This window comes from Lepus europaeus, chromosome 3, assembly GCF_033115175.1.
Source record: "Lepus europaeus isolate LE1 chromosome 3, mLepTim1.pri, whole genome shotgun sequence".
NCBI classification, from domain to species: domain Eukaryota; kingdom Metazoa; phylum Chordata; class Mammalia; order Lagomorpha; family Leporidae; genus Lepus; species Lepus europaeus.
In genome coordinates, this window is record NC_084829.1 from 62,188,125 (window position 1) to 62,214,167 (window position 26,043).

The 26,043-nt window shown below is 36.7% G+C and overlaps 1 protein-coding gene across 1 annotated transcript in view; it reads right to left on the bottom strand.

The window, feature by feature from the left end:
* EYS (eyes shut homolog) overlaps window positions 1–26,043 on the bottom strand; it is a 1,789,541-nt gene that overhangs the window by 1,229,964 nt on the left and 533,534 nt on the right. The window contains 1 exon segment of the mRNA XM_062187220.1: window positions 11,446–11,702. Coding sequence (XP_062043204.1) covers window positions 11,446–11,702 — 257 coding nt within the window.

A 26,043-nucleotide genomic window follows, 5' to 3' on the forward strand; every position in this document is an offset into this window, starting at 1 on the left:
GTTCACTTTGTTAAGTGTTTCCTTATCATTTTAGAAGCTTCTTAGCTTGATGTAATTCCATCTGTCTAATTTGCTTTGATTGCCTGTGCTTCTGGGGTCTTTTCCAAGAATCTATTCCTATGCTAATGTACTGCAGAGTTTCCTAAATGTTATCCTCTGGTAACTTGATGGTATTAGATCATAGATCTAGGTTCTTGATCCATTTTGTGTTGAATATGTATAAGGTGTAAGGTAAGAGTTTTGATTCATACTTCTGCACATGCAGAGACAGTATTTCCAGCACCATTTTTTGAAGAGGCTGTCCTTTCACTAGGGACTGATTCTAGATTCTTTGTCGAAGACTAGTTGGTTGTAGAAATGTAAATTGATTTCTGGAAATTCTTTTCTGTTCCATTGGTCTACACATCTATTTTTTGCCAGTACCAGGCTATATTCATTATAAATGCCCTGTAGGATGTCTTGAAAATAACTATTGTGATGCCTCCAACTTTGATTTTGTTGTATAAGATGGCTTTAGCTATTTGGAGTTTCATGGGATGCCACTGGAATTTCAGGATCATTTTTCCTAGATCTTAAAAAAAAAAAAAAGGTAACGGCCGGTGCCGTGGCTCACTAGGCTAATCCTCCGCCTTGCGGCGCCGGCACACTGGGTTCTAGTCCCAGTCAGGGCACCGATCCTGTCCTGGTTGCCCCTCTTCCAGGCCAGCTCTCTGCTGTGGCCAGGGAGTGCAGTGGAGGATGGCCCAAGTGCTTGGGCCCTGCACCCCATGGGAGACCAGGAGAAGCACCTGGCTCCTGCCATCGGATCAGCGTGGTGCGCCGGCCACAGTGCGCCTACCGCGGTGGCCATTGGAGGGTGAACCAACGGCAAAAGGAAGACCTTTCTCTCTGTCTCTCTCTCTCACTGCCCACTCTGCCTGTCAAAAAAAAAAAAAAAAAGGTAACTGCTATTTTAATTGGGATTACACTTAATCTGTAAATTGCTTTTGATAATATGGATACTTGATGATATTAATTCTTCTAATCCATGAACATGGATAATTTTCAATTTTTTATGTCTTCTTTTATTTCTTTAAGATTTTTTAATATTTATCATAGAGAACTTTCACCTCTTTGGTTAAATTTTTTCCATGGTATTTAAAGTTTTTTTGTAGTTATAGTGAATGGGAATGAATTTACAAGTCGTTTATAAGCCATGGTGTTGTCTGTGTATAAAAAGGCTATTGATTTTTCTGTGCTGATTTTATATCTTAGCTATTGTTAATTGAGCTATAATAAACATGGAGGTACAGATAACTCTTTCATATGCTGATTTCATTCCCTTAGGAAAATTCCCAGGATTGAGATTGCTGGGTCATATGGTATATCTATTTTTAGCTTTCTGAGGTATCTTTATACTGTCTTCTGCAATGGCTGTACCAGTTTCCATTTCCACCAAGAGTGGATTAGGGTACCTTTTCCTCCACATCCTTGCCAGCATTTACAATTGTTGATTTCTATATGACAGCCATTCTAACTGGAGAGATGTGAAGCCTCATTGTTGCTTTGATTTGCATTTCCCTGTTGGCTTGTGGTCCTGAGTACTTTTTCATGTGTCTGTTGGTCTTTTGAATTTCCTCTTTTGAAAAATGCCTGTGCATATTTTTTGACCATTTCTTAAATGGATTGTTTGTTGCACTGTCATTGAGTTTATCGAGCTCTTTATAGAATCTGGATATTAATTCTTTATCAATTGCATAGTTTACAAATATTTTCTTCCATTCACTGTCTTCACTTTGTTGACGGTTTCTTTTGCAGCGTGGAAGTTTTCAGCCTGTTGTAATCTCATTTGTCTATTTTTACTTTGTCTGTTCTCCTGGGTCTCTTCCAAGTAGTGTATGCCTACGCCAATGTATTCCATAGTTTCACAAATGTTATCCTCTAGTACTTTGATGGTATCAGATCATAGATTAGATCCTTGATCCATTTTGTGTTGAATTTTGTGTAAAGTGTAAGACAGGGTTCTTTTTTTACTTATACACAGGACGATCCAATTTTCCCAGCAATTTGTTGAAGAGACTGTCTTTTCTGCGGTAAATATATTAGATTATTTGTTAAAGATTATTGGGCTGTCTATGTGCAGATTGATTCCTGGGGATTTTATTCCATTCCACTGGTCTTTATATCTATTTTTGTGCCAGTACCAGGCTATTTTGATTATAACTGCCCTTACTATATAATGAAATCTGGTATTGTAATGTCTCTGGCTTTGTTTTTGTTGTATTAGGTTGCTTTATCTGTTCAGGGTCTTGTGTTTTCATTCAAATTTTAGCATACTTTTTTCTAGATCTGAGAAGAATGTCACTGGTATTTTGATTGGGATTTCATTGAATCTGTAAATTTTTTGCTCATACGGACAGTTTGATGATATCAAGATTTTTCCAATTTTTGTGTCATCTTCTATTTGTTTAATGTTTTGAAATTTTCATCATAGAGGTATTTCACTTCCTTAGTTAACTTTATTCAAAGATATTTATTTATTTTTATAGCTATTATGTATTGGACTGATCTTACACATTCTTTCTCAGCCATGGCATTGTCTGTGTTTATGCAAGCTATTGATTATTGTGTGTTAATTTTATATCTTAGACCTTTACCAAACTTTTTTATGAGTTCCAATAGCCTCTAAATGGGGTGTATGTTCCCTTACATATAGGATCATATCAACAGCAAACTGGGATAATTTGACTTGCACCCTTCCAATTTGTAACCCTCTGATAACATTTTCTTTCCTAATGGCTCTGGCTAAAATTTGCAGGAACATACTGAATAGCAATGGTTATAAGTGGTATCTTTGTCTGAGTCTGTATCTTTTTAGAAATGCTTCCATCTTTTCCCCATTCAATATGATGCTGGCAGTGAGTTTGTCATACGTCTTGATTGTGTTGAAGAATGTTCCTTCTATACCCAATTTGTTTAATGTCTTTATTTGAAAGGATATGGTGCTTTATCATATAGATTTTATTCTTCAACTCGTGATGTATCTAGTGATGTATCACTATTATTGATTTGCATATGTTGAAACATCCCTGCATATCAAGGATAAATTCCACTTGGTCCAGGTGAATGATCTTTCTGATGTATTGTTGGATTTTTGCATCCGTGTTCATCAGGGATATTGGTCTATGGTTCTCTTTCTATGTTGTATCATTCTCTGGTTTTAGAATTAAGGTGATGCTTTCCTCATAGAAAGAGTACAGTAGGATTCCTTCTCTTTCAATTGTTTTGAATAGTTTGAGAAGACTTGGAATTAGTTCTTTAAAAGTCTAGTGCGATTCAGCAGTGAAGCCATGTGGTCCTGGACTTTTCTTTGTTTGGAGGGTCTTTATTACTGATTCAATCCCCATCTTCATTATTGGTCTATTTAGATTTTTTTATTAAACTTTTATTTAATGAATATAAATTTCCAAAGTATGGCTTATGGGTTACAATGGCTTCCCCCCTCCCATAACTTCCCTCCCGCCTGCAACCCTCCCCTTTCCCGCTCCCTTTCCCCTTCCATTCATGTAAAGATTCATTTTCAATTCTCTTTGTATACAGAAGATCAGTTTAGTATATATTAGGTAAAGATTTCAACATTTTGCCCATATAGCAACATAAAGTGAAAAAACTACCATTGGATTACTAATTATAGCATTAAATAGCAATGTACAGCACATTAAAGACAGAGATCCTACATAATTTTTTTTTTCCAAATTGATTAATTTTCTATGCCATTTCCATTTTAACACCAGGTTGTTGTTTTTTTTCATTTCCAATTCTCTTTATATACAGAAGATCACTTCAGTATATAATTAGTAAAGACCTCATCAGTTTGTGCCCACACAGAAACGCAAAGTATAAAAATACTGTTTCAGTACTAGTTATAGCATCACTTCGCTTTAGACGACACATTAGGGACAGATCCCACATGGGGTGTAAGTACACAGTGACTCCTGTTGCTGATTTAACAATTTGACACTCCTGTTCATGGCGTCAGAAATCTCCCTAGGCTCTAGTCATGAGTTGCCAGGGCTATGGAAGCCTTTAGAGTTCGCTGACTTTGATCTTATTCCGATAGGGTCATAGTCAAAGTGGAAATTCTCTCCTCCCTTCGGAGAAGGGTACCTCCTTCTTTGATGGCCCCGTTCTTTCCACTGGGATCTCACTCACCGAGATCATTCATTTAGGTCTTTTTTTTTTTTTTTCCATGATATCTTGGCTTTCCATGCCTGCTATACTCTCATGGGCTCTTCAGCCAGATCTGAATGCCTTGAGGGCTGATTCTGAGGCCAGAGTGTTGTTTAGGACATCTGCCATCCTATGAGTCTGCTGTGTATCCCACTACCCATGTTGGATCTTTCTCTCCCTTTTTGATTCTATCAGTTAGTATTAGCAGATACTTGTCTTGTTTGTGTGATCTCTTTGACTCTTAGAGCTATCAGAGCTATCAATTGTGAGCTGAAATTGATCACTTGGACTAGTGCGATGGCATTGGTACATGCCATCTTGATGGGATTGTGTTGGAATCCCCTGGCACATTTCTAACTCCACCATTTGCGGCCAGTCCGATTGAGCATGTTCCAAATTGTTCCTCTCCTCCCTCTCTTTTTCCACTCTTAGATTTAACAGGGATCACTTTTCAGTTAAAATTTAAACACCTAAGAATAATTGTGTGTTAATTACTGAGTTCAACCAATAGTACTAGAACAACAACAACAACAACAAATACTAAAAAGGATAAAGTATTACATTGTACATCTAAAGTCAGGACAGGAGCTGATCAGTTCATTGTTGCTTATAGTGTCCATTTCACTTAACAGGTTTCCCCTTTGGCGCTCAGTTGTCACCGATCAGGGAAAACAAATGATATTTGTCTCTTTGGGACTGGAATAAGGATAGTCTATTCAATAAATGGTGCTGGGAAAATTGGATTTCCACGTGCAGAAGCTTGAAGCAAGACCCATACCTATCACCTTACACAAAAATTCACTCAACATGGATTAAAGACTTAAATCTACGACCCGAAACCATCAAATTATTAGAGAGCATTGGAGAAACCCTGCAAGATATAGGCACAGGCAAAGACTTCCTGGAAAATACTCCAACAGCACAGGCAGTCAAAACCAAAATTAACATTTGGGATTGCATCAAATTGAGAAGTTTCTGTTCTTCAAAAGAAACAGTCAGGAAAGTGAAGAGGCAACCAACAGAATGGGAAAAAATATTCGCAAACTATACTACAGATAAAGGATTGATAACCAGAATCTACAAAGAAATCAAGAAACTCCACAACAACAAAACAAACAACCCACTTAAGAGATGGGCCAAGGACCTCAATAGACATTTTTCGAAAGAGGAAATCCAAATGGCCAACAGACACATGAAAAAATGTTCAAGATCACTAGCAATCAGAGAAATGCAAATCAAAACCACAATGAGGTTCCATCTCACCCCTGTGAGAATGGCTCACATTCAGAAATCTACCAACAACAGATGCTGGAGAGGATGTGGGGAAAAAGGGACACTAACCCACTGTTGGTGGGAATGCAAACTGGTTAAGCCACTATGGAAGTCTGTCTGGAGATTCCTCAGAAACCTGAACATAACCCTACCATACAACCCAGCCATCCCACTCCTTGGAATTTACCCAAAGGAAATTAATTTGGCAAATAAAAAAGCCATGTGCACATTAATGTTTATTGCAGCTCAATTCACAATAGCTAAGACCTGGAACCAACCCAAATGCCCATCAACAGTAGACTGGATAAAGAAATTATGGGACATGTCCTCCATAGAATACTATACAGCAGTAAGAAACAACGAAACCCAGTCATTTGCAACAAGATGGAGCAATCTGGAAAACTCTATTTAGATTTTTAATGTCATTGGGTCTAAATTTTGGTAGACAGTATGTGTACAGGAATGTATCTATTTCTTCTAGGTTTCCAGATTGGCTGGCATACAACTTTTTGTAGTAATTACTGATAATTTATTCTATTTTGTGGTAATTTTTGTTACATATACTTTTTCTTCCATGATTTTATTGACTTGGGTCTTCTCCCTCTTTTTTTTTTTTTTTTGATTTGTTGGGCCAAGGTTGTTCATTTTTCCTAAAAAACCAGCTTTTCATTTCATGGATCTTTTATTTTTGAATTTTGTTTATTCTCTATTATTTCTTTACCCATGCTATTTTTTAGGTTTGGTATTGTTTTTCTAGGTCCTTGAGATGCATTGATAGCTCATTTAGTTTATGCCTTTCCAATTTCTAGATGTAAGCATTAATTGCTATAAATTTCTTTTAACTCTGCTTATAAACCCATAAGTTTTGATATGGTATATTGTCATCTTAATTCATTTTCTGAAATTTTTGATTTCCATTTTGATTTCTTCTTGACATGCATCTCACTCAGAAGCATGTTTTTCATTCTCCATATTTTCTAGAGATTCTTAGTTTGTTCATTCCCATCTTCATTCCATCGTGATCAGAAAAGACACATGGTATGATTTCAATTTTTTTTTTATGTTTTTGACAGGCAGAGTGGACAGAGAGACAGAGAGAAAGGTCTTCCTTTTGCCATTTGTTCACCCTCCAATGGCTGCTGTGGCCAGCGCACTGCAGCCAGTGCATTGCGCTGATCTGAAACCAGGAGCCAGGTGCTTCTCCTGGTCTCCCATGCGGGTGCAGGGCCCAAGAACCTGGGCCACCCTCCACTGCACTCCTGGGCCACAGCAGAGAGCTGGCCTGGAAGAGGGGCAACCAGGACAGAATCCGGTGCCCCGACCTGGACTAGAACCTGGGGTACCAGTGTGGCAGGCGGAGGATTAGCCTATTGAGCCGCGGTGCCGGCCCGATTTCAATTTTTTAAAAAAAAAAATTTGTTGAGACTTGTTTTGTGGCTTGGAATATGGTCTATCCAGAGAAAAGTTCCATGCACTGATGAAAAGAATGTGCATTCTTCAACTGTGGCATGAAATGTTCTGCAAACACCAGTTATACCCATTTGGTCTGTATTGTATATTAGCTCTGTTTTTCCTTTGTTGATTTTGTCTCCAGTCAATCTGTCCATTGATGAAAGTGGGGTGTTGAGGTCCACCATTATTATTATATTGGAGTCTCTGTCTCCATTTAGATCAATTAACATTTGTTTTAAATAGCCAGGCAGCCTGCAATTGTGTGCATATACATTTATTCTAGTCACATCTTCCTTTTAAATTGATCCCTTAATCATTATATAATACCCTTCTAAATATCTTTTAACAATTTTAGTGTTAAAGTCTATTTTGTCTGGTATTAGCTACATTTTGTCCGATATTATAGCTGCATCTGCTTATTTTTGTTTTATGTTAGCATGGAATATCTTTTTACATCCTTTCACTTTCAGTCTGTTGGTATTTCTATTGGTGATTTGTGTTTCTTGTATGCAGTAAATAGAAGGGTCTGTAACTTTTTTGAGAATTTAGACTATTTATATATATTCAAGATTACTATTGATCAGCAATGACAGCACTGCCATTTTTCTATAAACATTCCTAATGTTTGTTTTGTATTTCCTTTGTATTTTTACTAGATTTTCTGCCTTCACATTATTTCATAATTATGACTATCTTTCTGTGTTTCTGTGTGTTCCACATCTGTAAATATATTTTGTAAGGCTGGATGAGTGGTGAAAATTCTTTCAATTTCTGTTTATTTTGGAACATCTTTATTTCACCTTCATTCATAAATTAGAGCTTTGCAGGGTATAGTGTTACCTGTCTATTCAATTTGCAAACCTATAAACAGGGGCTCTTGTTTTGTACTGAGATGATTTGCCCTTTTTAAGGTTTATTTTATTTATTTGAAAGTCAGAGTTACACACAGAGAAAGAAGGAGAGGCAGAAAGAGAGAGAGGTCTTCCATCTGTTGGTTCATTCCCCAATTGGCCACAATGGCTGGAGCTTCGCCAATCCAAAGCCAGGAGCCAGGAGCTTCCTTTGAGTCTTTCCATGAGGGTTCAGGGGCCAAAGGACTTGGGCCATCTTCCACTGCTTTCCCAGGCCACAGTAGAGAGCTAGATCAGAAGTGGAGCTGCCAGGACTCGAACTGGGGCCCACGTGAGATGCCGGCACTGCAGGCAGCAGCTTTACCTACTACACCACAGCACTGGCCCCCTGCCTTTTTGATTTGTTACCTTTTCAATTGAAATTTTACCAAACACCTTTTTAAAAACATTTATTTATTCACTTTTATTAAAAGAAAGGGAAGAAGATCAAGATTTAAAAGAATATAGGCCGGTGCCATGGCTTAACAGGCTAATCCTCTGCCTTGCGGTGCCGGCACATCGGGTTCTAGTCCCGGTTGGGGCACTGGATTCTGTCCCGGTCGCCCCTCTTCCAGGCCAGCTCTCTGCTATGGCCCGGGAAGGCAGTGGAGGATGGCCCAAGTCCTTGGGCCCTGCACCCGCATGGAAGACCAGGAGAAGCACCTGGCTCCTGGCTTCGGATCAGCGAGATGCGCCAGCCGCAGCGGCCATTGGAGGGTGAACCAGTGGCAAAAAGGAAGTCCTTTCTCTCTGTCTCTCTCTCTCACTATCCACTCTGCCTGTCAAAAAAAAAAAAAAAAAGAATATAATGGTTTTTATAAAGAGCATATCCTAAATAACTATACAATTAACATTGTATAGCTGTTAAAATGTTTCATAGAGGGAGCAGGCATTTGATGTTTAACACACCACTTGAGATGACTACATCCCAAACTGGAGCCCCTAGAATCATGTCCTGATTCATCTTTGAGTTTCAGCTTATTGCTAAGGTTCATTTTGGGTAGCAGGTGAAGGCATGGGTAACTGGCCTATGCCTCCCACATAGCAGACTCAGATGAAGTTCTGGCCTTCTGATTTTGCCCTCTCCCAGCCCCAGCTATTGTGGCTCTTTGGAACTGAAGCAGCAGATGGATATTTCTCTTCGTGTGTCTCCTTTCTTTTTGTCTCTCTCTCTTTAAATTAAATAAATAAAATTTAAAATGTTCCCTTTTGAACCTAATTTTAATTTTCTGTGGTAGATTTTCTTTATATAATATTAAAGCATTAGCTTTTATATATTGCAGAAGTTGAACATTAAACACTTTTACATTAGAACTAATTTACAAAAATCATTTCCTCAATTTCTTAGACTCTTGAAAGTGTTCCTGGAAAATGCATAGTATAAAAGACTACGCATAATTTCAAAGATTTTGTAAAATGAAATAAACTTCTTTTCATTTCCCCAAATCTTTTTGAAGTATTCTTGTATATATAGATGCAAAACAATTAAAAAATGATGTGTACTTTAAATTTATTTTTATCACAACGACAATGCAAAGAATTCATAGTGTCCAACAGACACTTAACTCAAATCACTAATTTGCTTTTTCATATTTCTCTGAGGTTTAGCACAGAATAAAGAAATTCCAACACAGATTAAAGAAATATTATACTTATTTACACCAGTGAAATCTATACTTGTCCCTGATACCTTTATGGATGTTCAAATGGTTGGGAAATATTGTTATTAGTTTGATATAGGCTTTACAATACTTTATAAACCTACTGTCCCCTCAACTCACAAAAGGAAATATGTATCAGCTTATATATAAATACATGAAAAGCAGTTATGAATAGCAAATTATCAAAATATTATGTTTTTGAAAACTAAAGATGCACTCCTGGCAGAAAAATATTTCCTGTGACAATGGAGGAGGCAAGGGCAAGCATTGTTGCACAGAGAATTCAGCCACTGTGAAGCTGGCTTGGTGCTCTGCTTCCTATCCAGTTCCTAGCTAATGTGCATAGGAAACCAATGGAACTTGGCCCATGTCCATGGGCTCCTGCTACCCACTCTGAAGGCCCAAATGGGGTTCCTGGCTTCTGTCTTCAACTCAGCCTACTATGAGCTGTTGTGGCCATTTGGGAGGTGAGCCAGCAGATAGAAGATCTAACTTTCTCCCTCTCTGTCTTTTTTATTCTCTCTCTCTCCGTCACTCTGCCTTCAAACAAATTAAATCTTAAAAAAAGATAGAGGATGTTATATTTAAAATGAATAAATAAATATACCCTTGTCCCTGACAGTTACCTGATATTTAAATTTTGAGACTATAAATAGGATGTTAAACAATCTAGAAGAATCCTACTGAATAAATTAGCTTCTTGACTGTTATGAAATATTTTTTTCAGAAAGTTTTATTCTTAATTTTGAGAAAATATTTAATTATGTACTTTATAAAAACTCTGTATTTTTCTTTCTTAAGATTTATATATTTGAAACTCAGAATTACAGAGAGACAGGGAAAGAGACAGAGAGACAGGGGGAGAGACGAAGTGAAAGGGGGAGAGAGAGAGAGAAGGATAGAGAGGGAGAGGGAGAGAGAATCTTCTATCCTTTGGTTCATTACCCAAATGGCTATGATGTTCAGGGCTGGACCAGGCTGAAGCCAATAGCCAAGAGCTCCTTTTGGGTCTTCCATGTGAGTGCAAGTAACCAAGCACTTAAGCCATTCTCTGCTTAATGGGAAATTGTATCAAAAGTGGAGCAGCTGGGTCTTGAACTATTACTAGTGACGACTAGAAAGTAAAATGCACTTCTTGACCTCTAAACAGAACTACAGTTATACTCAAACTGCCTAGTAGTTTTATGCTAGAATCATTTCCATTGAAGCTGGTAAAGTTCTTGGGTAGCCAATGGTACATTAAGTACTAAGCATGTCCCCACATAACCAGGGCACTAATCACATCCAAAGAGACCCTTGCCAAACAAAGTTCATTGTAACAAGTAAAATATTGGCTAACAGGGCCCTGAAAGCTAGAGGTGTACTGGCCTCAGGATTGGCTAGATTCAGGGGTTTCAATTATATCCTTGAGTCAGTTCATTCTCTCTTATATGAGTTCGGTCTTATGGAATAAAGTAACCACTAGAGTCACACGATAGTAATAGACCAATCTTAGCATGGAAGTAATATTTCTGTATAGCTCCAGATGCAAAGTTATAATGAAGCATCTGATTACCTAGGTTATTTCTCTAAGCATTTCTAACTGCTATTGTCAGGATCACAACAGAACACAATTTTTAGGAAAGAGAAATTTTAACAAAGAAGGGAAGTTGATTTTCAACAGGAAAGAAAAACAAAAAACAAAACAAACAAAACCTCCCCAAAACAGGGTCAAAGACCTACAAAGTTTTACCATTCCTTACTTCTACCCAAGTCTATGCAATTCTATGTGGATAATCTCCTTAGGGGTATTTTTCAACGTATTTTTATAACTTAATTTGGAGTCAGATACTCTATTATCCTTCAGTGTTTGTAGGGTTTTTCAACTCATTCTTAGAGATCATCACCCCCTAGGGACAAAACCTAAGTAAGTAAATTGACAAATTAATTTAAAGCTTTAAAACACATGCAAGCTCTCTTACCTTCTCTGCAAATACAATGATTTCCATCTACCAAAGTCAAGCACGTTGAGTTATTTCTGCAAGCATCATTGAGTAGATCACAGGTGTTGTAGCGTTGATGGCAAAATTGTCCCATATAGAAGGGTGGGCACAGACATATAAATTGCCCAGGGGCTGTAGATTCATGACACAGAGCTCCATTCATACATGGGTCAGAGTCACATTCATTTGTTTCTTCACTGCAGTTTTTTCCAGTCCATCCAGACTTACAGTCACAGCTGCAACACAATTTTAAGGAAACAACACTTTCAATTTTATGCTTTGTATTTCAATGCAATCATTCTATTGAAATAATAGGATTATTTTTAGATTGATAACAGGTTTAATAGATATTTATCTAAAATATTGTTTGCCTAATTTTCTGGGATGCATTAATCTATTCTACTGCAGAACTGCATTTGCAGAAATAAGACTGAAGAACCATTTGCCAAATTTCTAACATAGGTAGACCCTGGAAGAGATCATACAACAACTGTTTAAAGCACCAACGAAGCAAAATTTTCCTATCATTCCTTTAAAGGAAGATATTTTTTACAAAGCAGATGATGGTTATAAGATTGAAATGGGATTAAATTCAATGTCTTCAACAGAATGTGACTTTTATAATCACAAACATGGTACTCCTTTACATTAAGCATACACTTTTGATTTCAATTTTTGGATGGTTATTTGATAGACATTTGCAATACAAGTTTGAAAACACTTTTCTATTAATAATTGAATAATATGAAAAATTGAAGATAAATCACAAAATTAAGGTACTTAGATATTGTCTATTCAACACAAACTCTAGTTCAGTCTACTCTTTAACCATTCACCATTTATCCATCTTCAAATACCATTTTAGTCAACTACATTCCAACAAACTAAGCTAGTTCTTCTCATATGATCAGGAGAATTCTCTAAGGCAAGGCAAGGCAAGGCAAGGCAACATGCTTTCAACATAAAATAATCTCTCTATAAAAGAAGGTAAATGCAAGGATTTCCTCCTAAACTCATTAAGTCAAAGTCAATCACAAATTATAGGGGATTTCGTGAAGAAAATGTGGGTGAAGTAGAGCCATAAATCTTTAGTAGCTATATTACATGTTAAATTTTGAATCATGAAATAAAGCTTAGAAATATTAGAATAATTATTTTCAGAAAAAAACTTTACTGATTAATTTTTAAAATATTTTAAGAATTTATTAAAATACAGAGTTTTTTAAGAAGGACAAACTTCTGTATATGAGCAATAGTGTAATTTCTTTACTTGCAGCTTTGTCCGCTACAGTAACTTGATATTAATGCGAATTCTAAAGTTAATATAGCTGGTTGATTTTATTTCTAAATCCAATCTTTTAGATTTCATTTTTGATTATTTTTCCAAATGTTTTACTAAGGAGTTTACATGAATGTATGACAATACTTCAAACTGCGGTAAACAAAAAAAGATACGTTTACTTTGGTGAAAAAACATTTTTAATCTGTACCTAGTATTTTCTTTCTTTTTTTTTTTAAGATTTATGTATTTATTTGAAGGTCAGAGATACACAGAGAGAGAAGGAGAGGCAATGAGAGAGAGACGTCTTCCATCGGCTGGTTCACTCCCCAGATGGCTGCAAAGGCTGGAGCTGAGCCTATCCGAAGCCAGGAGTCAGAAGCTTCTTCCGGGTCTCCCAGCAGGGTGCAGGGGCCCAAGGATTTGGGTCATCTTCTTCTGATTTCCCATGCCATAGGAGAGAGCTGGATCAGAAGGGGAACAGCTGGGGCTCAAACCGGCGCCCATATGAGATGCTGGCACTGCAGGCAGCAGTTTTACCTGCTATGCCACAGCACCAGTCCTGAACCTAGTATTTTCATGACATGCATTTCCATGAACTTTTTGAACATCCTCATATAATTTTTATTAACAATGTTTAAAATAATAGACTATCCATTTTGCTTAAGTCACAAAGACCATTACCTATCACAACAAGATATTGTGCAACATAATCCTCACTGTCATGTTTTTTAAAAGATTTATTTACTTATTTGAAAGGCAGAGTTACAGAGAGGCACAGGCAGAGAGACAGAGAATGCTGGTTCACTCTCCAAATGGCTGCAACAGCCAGAGTTGGGCTGATCCAAAGCTAGGAGCCAAGAGATTCTCCTGAGTCTCCAACATGGTTACAAGGGCCAAAGGACTTGGTCCATCTTCTACTGCTTTCCCAGGCCACAACAATGAGCCAGCGCCCATATGGGATGCTAGCACTGTAGGCGTTGGCTTATGTTCATATTATCTTTTTATCTCTGGAGTGTTTTTTTTTTAAAGATTTATTTTATTTATTTGAAAGACAGAGTTACAGAGAGAGGTAGAAACAGAGAGAGAGGTCTTCCATTCATTGGTTCACTCCCCAGTTGGCTGTAATGGACAGAGCTGCCCTGTTCCGAAGCCAGGAGCCAGGAGCTTCTTCCAGGTCTCCCATGTGGATACAGGGGCCCAAGGACTTGGGTCATCCTCTACTGCTATCCTAGGCCACAGCAGAGAGCTGGATCAGAAGGGGAGCAGTCAGAACTATAACCGGTGCCCATGTGGGATGCTGGTGCTTCAGGCCAGGGCTGTAGCCTGCTGTGCCCTTGGAGTTTTCTTGCATGTAATCTGAGCCAATTACCACCACAGACAGACTTCTGAATTTCTTTCCTCAAATGCCCCCTTTTTTACTTTTGGGAGATATGAAAGAAGTTAGGAATCATTCTTGTGCTCTTTCACAATATACATTTTAAATTTTTAATTAAATTTATTTTAGGTTAATTTTTTATTTTTATTAATATAAAGAGGTTAGACTTCATATACCCATAGATATAATTCTAAGCAGATAACAATATTTCCCTCTTCTCTTTCCCTCCTTCAAACCTTTTTCTAAAAATATTTTAACCTTTTTTAATTGAAATTATATAATTTCAATTTAATTTATACTTAATGCACCACTAACCATAATGTTCAAAAAGCAAAAAGCAGAAAGTGCACTGTTCTGAAGGAAATACAGCGAGGGCTATAAGCAAGTGCCAAAAAGACAAATATCATATGTTTTCTCTGATATGCGGTAGTTAATATAGTATACAAAAAAGGATCAGAATGAAACTGATACATTATAATTTGATTACTGTTTAGAGCAACTTTAATATTATAATACTTTAATCATCTCACTTGTTTCATGATAAGCAATATCTTAAAAAAAAAATGACAGGATAGTTAGACAAAGGAAGAAAGGAAGGGTGGAAGGAATGCTTTCATTTACAGTCTGAAATATCCAGAAATCTCAAGGCTGGAGGACCTCAGTGGAGGGAAAGGAGATAGTTCAATGACTTGCATCACTAGCCGAAATGGAACTCTAAGAAGTAATCGTAGCTACTGAAATACATTACAATTAATAAGGGGTCAGATAGTTTTAGGTATAATTGACTAGTAAGCCATTTATTAGTTCAATACAATCAATCTAAAAAGATACATTTTACAATTATCTAACTTTTAGTATGCATAAAATGATTGCTACCCTATAAATTCAACATTTCCTTGTAAGATATTTTTGTAGCATAAGAAACACTTTATAAATAAAATAAGTCATACATTTTCAAAATAAAAACAAAATGGTGGAAGTGTTACATACTTTATGATTGAGTAAAAACTCTGAATTTTTAAGATTGCCTTTTTAAAAAATGTACTAATTATTTTGATGACTATCTGCAATTTCCTCTGCAGTCCTGGTTTAATTCACTGTTCCAATATTATTATTTACAGGACACCTTGTCCCTTACAGGGACATGCAGTGTGTAACTCTCTTAACTTTCATTACTTCCTGTAACCCATTTCTGAAAGTGAGTGTTTTCAAAACAACAGTAGCACATGTAATCTGACTTACTTACTAAGCCACACATGATTTCACCCTGCTCTAAAATTTGCTTGCCGAAACATTTAGGGATTTATCACATCTGCTATCTTGCATTACAATCTTTGGATGGCTTATCTCTGCTATTAAGCTTTTAGTTCCTTGATGGGTAAGGATTACTAGAATCTCATATTATTATGCATCTAATAAATATTGATAATCTATTGCAAATACTTTTCATTTGGAAAATTGAGGACCAGAGAGTTTAATAAAACTGGCAATCTAAGTTTATTAAAAGAATAATGGCATGGTGAATTAAAAGTATCATAATGCCTGATATCCATATTGGCTAGCTATATACAGTGACATGTAGTTAGTATCAGAGGTTTTGGAAGTAATTGCTATAAACTTAAGTATAATATATATTCCAACAATATCTCTTTAATTTTTAGTAATACTTGTCATTTGTTTGCAAAGCCACATGGCATTTTAACACTGTCAAATATATTATGTGATCTTATATGTTCAATAAAGTTTTGAGATATGTGGAAGAGGTTTTCTTATTCTCACTTTACAGATGGTATAGATGGAAGCACCAAGGATAAAATGTTTTTTCTAAGTCACATGATTAGCAAACCCAGGACCTGACTCCCATACCACTTCCTCCCATTTTCCCACTTTTCTTTCATTTAGGGACACATTTCAAATTCGTATTCTTTTTTTTTTTTTTTTTTTTTTTTTTTTACAAGCAGAGTTAGACAGTGAGAAATTGAGACAGAGAGAAAGGTCTTCCTTCCATTGGTTCACCCCCCAAATGGCTGTTACAGCTGGTGCGTTGCGCCGATCCGAAGCCAGGAGCCAGGTGCTTCTCCTGGTCTCCCATGCGGGTGCAGGACCCAAGGACTTGGGCCATTCTCCACTGCCCTCCCAGGCCACAGCAGAGAGCTGGACTGGAAGAGGAACAACCGGGACAGAACCAGCGCCCCAACTGGGACTAGAACCTGGGGTGCCGGCGCCGCAGGATTAGCCTAGTGAGCCATGGTGCCGGCCTCAAATTCGTTTTCTAACCACTTAATAGGTTGATAAATAATAATGAAAGGCTGGTTTCCTAACTTGATTGTTTTATGCTATGAATATGGGCTAAGTGTTGCAATGTATTCCACAGAAAATGTTCAATCCAATATAATTCATAAGTATAATTCTAAAAATATGATGAATCTATTCTTTGCATTAGTATCACATTAACATTAAAATTTATGAGAATTGTGTTTTAGTAATTTTCATGCAGTTGTTGTAACGCTGAGAATCTAATGTATTATGAAATCCTTTAAAGCAAGAAAAGAACAAAAAAGTATTTTTAGATGATTAAAGAGATAGGAATATTAATTTACCTGACTTGATAGCCACACATTGAGTATATGTTCTAACTTCTCACTGTACACCATAAATATGCATGATTAAATATTAATATTCTTTAAATTTCAGGAATATTCTATGCAAATTAAGATGCTCAAAATAAAAGAATATTAAAATAAATATATTTCATTAAAACATTTTAAAATGGAAAAGTCAAAAATAGACATTAACAAGTCCCAATAAAATATCTCAATACATTAATTTTACTTAAAATAATTTTAGTAAATATAACCATTCAGTCATTCCATGGCAATTAATGAAAATCATAAAGAAATTTGAAAAGGAGAAAATCTGAAATTTCTTGAAATCACTACCATGTCATATCCATAGGTACTATAAGAAATGTTTATAAATATTGTGGGTATTTTTTTCTTTTTTGAATAACTAATTTTGAATTGCGTAATTTAAAGGAGTTGCCTGTCAATAACTGACAATGCTTGAATGCTTAGTATATGTACAAAAGGTTTGTTTTGTATTTTCTTATAACAGGTGGCCCAAGACTTCATGTGGTGTCATTACAAGGATCAAATCCACAGGAAGGCACCTGGCCATATGGCAATAAGACTGAGGACGTCTCGTCTGAGTCTTATAGAGATGGATGGATATTTTGCAGAAAACAAATTTCCTGTGAACAAAGGAACTACTTAGTAACTAACAGTGAAAACCACAGTCTTATATATTTGAATCTGATTTTGTACAATTAGCAAAACTGGTTGTTGTTAATGGATATAAAAGCGTTTCTTTTTTGTGAAAACTTAAATCTGGTTTTAAGTTTGTGGCATGAAGTAATTTCAGAATTTGCATTATTTTGCAGAATCTTTCAAATCAACAGCTAGGAGCAAAGTCTTTATGGATTACAAAGAAGGAAAATACATTCTAAATGCCTTTTTAAGTGTGAAGTTTCCATAATAAACAGCTGAAAAATAATTTAGTGTGTGCTAAAATAAGATTAATACACTTTATTTTGTCTCTTGTGAGGAAATCAAAAATCCTTTCAGACAAAATATATTGAAGTAATTCTAGGAACATTTCAAATTTTAAATGTTGATTAAAGTACTAAAGATTATAACAGAAATAAGTTAGATGTCATTGTGAAAAATAGATAAAAACACTGATCAAAAATAATTAGTTGTAAATATTTTATTTTTAAGCATGGAAGTAGTAGAATAATTGTTATAGAGTAGACATTTAAAGGAGAACTTGGTAGTATATAGATCATCAAGTAAACTATTGTCTTATGACTCATGAGATTATGAAAACAGTACAGTACCTGAAAGGCAGTACAATCTCCAAATGTCCACACTGGCCCTCTGACACAGGATGCTGGCATTGCAAGCAGTGGTTTAACTCACTGTGCCAAAATCCCATCCCAAATATTTTCTGTTCCAATATTACTAGGAAAAATGTTTTCTGATCAAACCTCATTTTATATATATTTGTATATATATATATATATTTTTTTCTAAATGTATATGCCTTACAATAAACATTGTTTATCCATTTGTACGTATCATTTATAACTATTGGAAGGTATATTGTCTATTTTTAAGCATTGTGCATTTTATATAAACTATTTGGTTAATTCCTTGATATAATTCTCTTCAAATTATCTACATACTGCTAATATTCCACATGATTTAACCTCCTGGGCTATGTAAGAAGACAACAACTAATCAATAGTCTTTTTCACAGTTGTTATATTTGATTTGCTCTTTAAGTCAACATCTCCACAAAATAGTTCAAGGTTTCTCAAAATTCATAGGATTCCTCATTTCGTACCAGGAAGCTAAAATGCCAGCCATGCAAGACATTTGCTAGGTCAAGCTTTCAATATACTGACACTTAAAATCTGAATGAAATTCTACCATTCACATCCAAATGGATGCAACTGCAGGACATCATGTTGAGTGAAATAAGCCAGACACAGAAACACAAATATCGTATGTTCTCCTTACATTTGGAAGGTAAAATTAAAAACAAAACAAAAACAAAAACAAAACAAAATCCAAAAACACACAAAAAAAACAAAAAATAGAAAAAAAGAAAAAAATTGCCTGTGTGTAGCAGTATCATAAATATAATGCGGCACTCTGTTTTATATCTTTTTCAAACCAGTGATTAAGAATAATACTATAGTTGTAATAATTTGTATTTATATCAAAATTTACTGTTGATGAGCGAAATGGACATTTTTTCATTTGATTACTATTTATACTCCTTGTTTATATTCCCAGTGAACTAAATGCTTTTCTACTTTTTTCTGGTTGAATTCTTACAGGGGGGGGCATTAAGCCTTTGATTATAATGTAAATTAAAAATGCATTATCTCATAAATAAGAAAGAGTGGCTGGCCCTGTACCAGTGTCACATATGGGGACAGGTTTGAGTCTCAGCTGCTCCACCTCCAACTGAGCTCTCTTCTAATACTCTTGGAAAAGCAGGAGAAAATGACCCAACTACTTGGGCTCCTGTACCCATCAGTAGACCTGGATGAAGCTCCTGGCTCCTTGATTCATCCTGTCCCAGCTCTGGTCATCGATGTTAGGCATCTGGGAAGTGAAAAAGCAATGGAAGATCTCTCTGTCTCTCTCTCTTCCTCTCTCTTCTTCTTTCTGTCTCTCCCTCTCCCCCCAACTTCCTGTATCTCCTTCTCGCTGTAACTCAGCCTTTCAAAGAAATAAATATTTTAAAAATAAGAAGGGGGCTTGTGCCTTCTTGGTATAGCAGGTAAAGCCGCCATCTATAGTGCTGGCATCCTATGTGGTCGCCAGTTCGGGTCCCGGCTGCTCCACTTCTGATCCAGCTCTCTGCTATGGACTGGGAAAGCAGTAGGAGAAGATGGCCCAAGCCCTTGGGCCCCTGCACCCATGTGGGAGACCTGGAAGAAGCTCCAGGTTCTTGGCTTCAGATCCACACAGCTGTGACCATTGCAGCCAATTGAGGAAATGAATCAGCCGATGGAAGACCTCTCTCTCGCTGCCTTTCCTTCTCTCTTTGTGTAACTCTTTCAAACAAAATAAATAAATTTAAAAAAAAAAAAAGAGAAAGAATGAAAGAAGGAAGGAGGGAGGGAGAAGAGAGGAAGAAAGGAAAGGATGAGACAGAGAGGTAGGGGAGAATCAATTTATTCTTAGAATTCTAATTGGGAACATTGATTTTCTTCTCTTTTTATTAATATCACATTAACATGAGATTTGATGAGAACTGTGTTGTAGTAATTATCGCGTATTTGTTGTAACCTTGAGAATTTAATGCATTAATAAATTCCTTTAATTAAAACAAGACATAAAAAGGATTGACTTTTGGATTCCAAAATAACTGAATAGGGAAAAGAATGCTGATTTTTAAAAGGGGGAGATAGCAGAAGAAAAGCTGAAAAATTGTATTCCCAGGGAAGAGTTGGAGAGAAGTTGGCAGTGGAAATTTAGAGAACGAGGAGGGGTGCTGTGGAGCAGTGTGGAAAGTGCAGATGCACAGCAGTGGGCAGGGACACTACCTGCCACTCTCACAGCAGGGGAGGGGGACACCTAGCTCCTGAGAATGAGGTGAGAGCAGACTGTTGCAGCCAGTGACACTGGTGATATTGCCTAAGGGAGAAACTTCGGGACTATACTGACTTTTAGTCCAGCCTGAAGTCCTGGCCCTGGATGGGGGTGGAGGGGGCGAGGGCAGGGAGTGGGGGAAAGATGCAGGGTATCCACCTAGTCCAATGAAAAAAAATGCACATTTTTTTCTCCCTTTCCCCACACAAGGTTCCTGGCAACCAGCAGGGAGAAGATGTTATCTGGAAACCAGCAGCTGTGGAGGTTTGTGCCTATGCACTCTGCAGGAGTGAAAAATCCTTATTCCCCACTCACTTGGAGTCTGGCTGTGTGGGCTGGGCACCCACTTAGGACTGTGAGGTGCTCCCACTCCCTCAACCTAGCCCAGGCTAAGAGGCTCAAAATGCCAAGGAGGAGTGTCCACAGGAAGCTGTCCCTGGGGATGTCTCTGCTATATCCATGGATGGGGCTGGCTCCCGAGGATGAATGGATCCTCTCCAACCCAAGACTATGGTAGCCTTGTGTGCTGTGGTTGTGGGAACCTTGGGACTGTACAACAGGCCATGGGGTATAGCTGGGTCTCTGGGCAATCACCGTGTCTGGCATCAGGGGTTCAGAGCTCTCTGACTCCCTTGGGATGGTCACTGTAGAGGTTTCCGTACTCATACTGAGGACCACACAGATCCTTTGCACAGTTAATGCACCAGTGTGAGGGTTGTACCCATCGCAGGCTAACCCTGAATACTGATCACCTTGGAAGAGAGGAAGTGAGGCTGTAATTAAGCCAACAGGTGTGATTATATCCTCCCCTCTGCTGACAATAGAGCAAATCTAATGTGCCCAAATTGGATGTCACTCTGGATTCTCAGCACACCCTTGAGCACTGACAAGAATATTGTGCCAATAAAGCTCTCATTTATGAATGAGGGTGAAATAAAGACCTTCCGAAAACAAACAGAACCAGCGGATGGAAGACCTCTCTGTCTCTACCTCTCTGTAACTCTTTCAAAAAATTTAAATAAATCTTTTAAAAAAGACACTGTAAGCTGTTTTTTAAATATAATTCTAATAGATTCAGGTGAATTTACAATGTACTCTATTATTACTTAATAATGTAAGTGGCTGGCACTGTGGCGTAGCGAGTAAAGCTGCCACCTGCAGTACTGGCATACCATTTGGGCACTAGTTCATGTCCCAGCTGCTCCACTTCTGATCCACCCTGGGAAAGCAGTGGAAGATGTCCCAAGTCCTTGGGCCCCTGCACCCAGCTGGGAGACCTGAAAGAAGCTCCTGGCTCCTGGCTTCAGATTGGCGCAACTCCAGCCATTGCAGCCATTTAAGCAGTGAACCAGCAGACGGAAGGCATCTCTTTGTCTCTCCCTCTCACTGAATATAACTCTCTCTCTCACATAAATAAATAAATATTTAAAAAATTATGTAAGCCAATATATGGATGGGTACATGCTGGATAATGTTCATATATTACACACATATATTCAAATTATATTCTAATTCTGCTTAAAAATGTATAATTTTTAAATACTGTTTAAAATATATAAATTCTCCATATATGTGGTTTTTTTCTTTCAAGCACTGCTTAAGAGGGATAATTTTAGAATAAAAACAAGGTACTGAGTGCTACTTAAAGGAAATAACCACATGATCTAGAAATGAAACAAATTAATGGACATTTTATAAATATATAAATTTTCAATTTGTCATATTTTATAAGAAATGCTTTAAAATTCAAATTTAATAAACATCATTGTTTAAGTCCCCAGACAAAATATACTCTGTCATCAAAATCCAAAACACTTTTATACATTCAGAAATACATTATAAGTAGGAAATAAAATGTCTTTATTTTGTTATGACTAGCATTATAATAAATGCTATATCTGTTACAAAACATTTAAAGATAACATCATTCATATATATACTTTAATAATTATGCACTTAATTTAGGCTGTGTGCATAAAATAAAATTAATTTTGAAATTTACATAAATTTAGTTAGCAAATGTCAAAACTGTGACCGAATCTATTTAAGAAAAAGCCAATACATTTTTCCAAGTATAGATATTATTATGGGCCCATCATTTCACTAAGTTTTAAAATAATAGATCAAGTCTCTCTTAAAAAGCACAAGATTGGCCGGTGCCGCGGCTCACTAGACTAATCCTCCAACTGGTAGAACTTTCCAGAATAGGGAATCAATGAAAAACACTTCTTGAAATGTAAATCAGGGCCAATTTTCCACCACAGAATGTCCAGGACAGTGTGAAGGCAGTGGTAGTATTTGGAATTTCAGAGACATCCAACCAAGCCTGAGTGCTGATGAAAGGGAAAATAAGTTCTGCAGCTACTACTGCACCATGATGAATTGAAGGGAATCAATCCTTCTCTGTTTTTCACCCACCTCCTTGTCTCTCATGTCTCCACATGCAAGCATACGCATGCATACATACACATACATGTGAAAAATCAAATCAACATCATATATTGTTTAATCTGAGCAATGGGGATATCTACTGATTTCCTGTGGACAGGGACATTCCCTTAATTAACAAATCTTCCAAAAAGTATTCAGGTTATAAAAAATTCATTTTGGCCAGCGCCACAGCTCACTAGGCTAATTCTCCACCTGCGGCGCCGGCATCCCGGGTTCTAGTCCCAGTCGGGGCGCCGGATTCTATCCCAGTTGCCCCTCTTCTAGTCCAGCTCTCTACTGTGGCCCGGGAGTGGAGTGGAGGATGGCCCAAGTGCTTCGGCCCTGCACCCATATGGGAAACCAGTAGGAAGCACTTGGCTCCTGGCTTCGGATCAGCGTGATGCGCCAGCTGCAGCGCACCAGCCACAGCAGCCATTGCGGGGTGAACCATCAGAAAAGGAAGACTTTTCTCTCTGTCTCTCTATCTTTCACTGTCCACTCTTCCTGTCAAAAAAAAAATTCATTTTATGTAATGATAAGATTATACAAAGGGCTCAGCAAAACATGAACTGATCTGTTCATTGGTGCACGCATGTATAAAAGTAGTAAAGCAAAAGACAAGACATATTAGTGGCTAAAGATAAAATGATATAAACCAGAGAATTTTAAGAAAAGTAAAAATTTAATGTAAATAATATATCTATGTGGTAAAATTTTAAGCAGTATAAAAGATTATGGGAAAAATTAGTTTATAAAAGAGATGAAACTAAGAATTTCAGAAAAAAATTAAAGGCAAAATTGAATTTGTTATAGAAATATAGGCTTTCATAGAAATTTTAATATTAATAAATAAAATTGAAAAGTTGCAAAAGAATAATTTTTAAAAAATAGAAGCAAATTATTGGGTTCATAAATAAAGAAGCAAAAATATGCACAATTAGGAGCCCAGGAGAAGTGAAAAGCTGTCAGACAAGGAACCTTCCAGAAAATCATGACACTAATTTAGAAATTTAAAAGTCATATATGTTAGGATGTATTGAAAATAGCAAAAACAATAATCATCACCTAAGTGCCAGTTTGCCTGGTTAAACTATTGGATTAAAGATAAAATGAAAGCAATATCATCACTTATTGAAAACAAAGGTCAAAACTTTCCTACTGTAGAAGATGAGCTGGTTTCACTGTAACCACATTCATATAAGATAGTAGTATTAACAAAGCTCTAAAGGAAAGAAAATGACACCTAAGAATTTCATAACCAGTGAAGAAGATATTTAACTATAGGTACAGTAAGTAAATATTTTCACTCACACAAGGAATCAGAAATGATAATTCTCATAAGATTGTTTATTCTATTTTTTAAACTTTTATTTAATAAATATAAATTTCCAAAGTACAGCTTATGGATTACAATGGCTTCCCCCCCCCCCCATAACTTCCCTCCCACCCGCATCCCTCCCCTTTCCCGCTCCTTCTCCCCTTCCATTCAACTCAAGATTCATTTTCAATTCTCTTTATATACAGAAGATCAGTTTAGTATATATTAAGTAAAGATTTCAACAGTTTGCACCCACACAGAAACACAAAGTGGAAAATGCTGTTTGAGTACTAGTTATAGCATTAATTCACATTGTACAACACATTAAGGACAGAGATCCTACATGAGGAATAAGTGCACAGTGACTCCTGGTGTTGACTTAACAAATTGTTTATGGCATCAGTAATCTCCCTAGGCTCCTGTCATGAGCTGCCAAGGCTATGGAAGCCTTTGAGTTTGCCAACTTCGATCTTATTTAGACAAGTTCATAGTCAAAGTGGAAGTTCTCTCCTCCCTTCAGAGAAACTCCTCCTTCTTTGATGGCCCGTTCTTTTTACTGGGATCTCACTCGCAGAGATCTTTCATTGAGGTTGTTTTTTTTTTTTTTTTTTTTTTTTTGCCAGAGTGTCTTGGCTTTCCATGCCTATAATACTCTCATGGGCTCTTCAGCCAGATCTGAATGCCTTAAGGGCTGATTCTGAGGCCAGAGTACTGTTTAGGACTTCTGCCATTCTATGAGTCTGCTGTGTATCCCGCTTCCCATGTTGGATCCTTCTCTCCCTTTTTGATTCTCTCAGTTAGTATTAGCAGACACTAGTCTTGTTTATGTGATCCCTTTGATTCTTAGACCTATCAGTGTGATCAACTGTGAACTGAAATTGATCACTTGGACTAGTGAAATGGCATTGGTACATGCCACCTTGATGGGATTGAATTGGAATCCCCTGGCACGTTTCTAACTCTACCATTTGGGGCAAGTCAGATTGAGCATGTCCCGAATTATACTTCTCCTCCCTCTCTTATTCCCACTCTTATATTTAACAGAGATCACTTTTCAGATAAATTTAAACACCTAAGAATAATTGTGTGTTAATTAAAGAGTTCAATCAATAGTATTAAGTAGAACAAAAAAATACTAAAAGGGATAGAGTATTAAGTTGTTCAACAGTCAGGACAATGGCTGATCAAGTCATTGTTTTATCATTGTTTTATCATTGTTTCTCATGTTTATTCTACTTTTAATTGATAATGATTATAGATTGTATATTCATGGTGTACAGTTGGTGTTTTGATATATGTTTATTATTTGTTCACACTGTTGGAAGATGAACTGTACTTGGTCAAATAATTTGTGAAGAATTTTTAGTCCATTAAATGTAAATCTAAAGCTAACATAACTGGAAATATTAATACTAGAACACTTGGCTAACTTATAGGCAGTCTGTTCGAAGACAAATGAAACATAAGAGAAGAATGGGGTAACAATACTAATCATTGACCAACTTGAATTTAAAACAAAATAGTTACACTTTCATGTCATTTGTTTTGTTCTGAAACTTTTCATATTTGTTTGTAAATGACGTTTGTAAGGATATCATTGTCACTTACAATGGTTTTATAATATGAAAATATTTACGGTCTGAATTTAATATAATTGGAGATTTCATATTTGGCAGAATTATAATAATCAAAAAATATAAGAGAACAGATAGAAGTCTGGAGATCATGAAGCTTCACTTCCATCACACTTCTAGCATTATATCCAGGTAACTGGGAGAAAGTGATAGCCCATAGTCACTGAAAAATTAATAGCAGATATATCATGCAAAGAGTCAATAGGGAAATCAGGAGCTCAGGGAAATGAAATGAGGGTGATAGAATTTCAGAAATTTAAAAAAAAAAAAAAACTAGGTGTTGTATGTAATACTCAGAGCCAGCTGTACACAACCACACTGACCACCAAGGTTAGAGAGGAAGATAATGTTAAGTCTAATCCACAGAAATC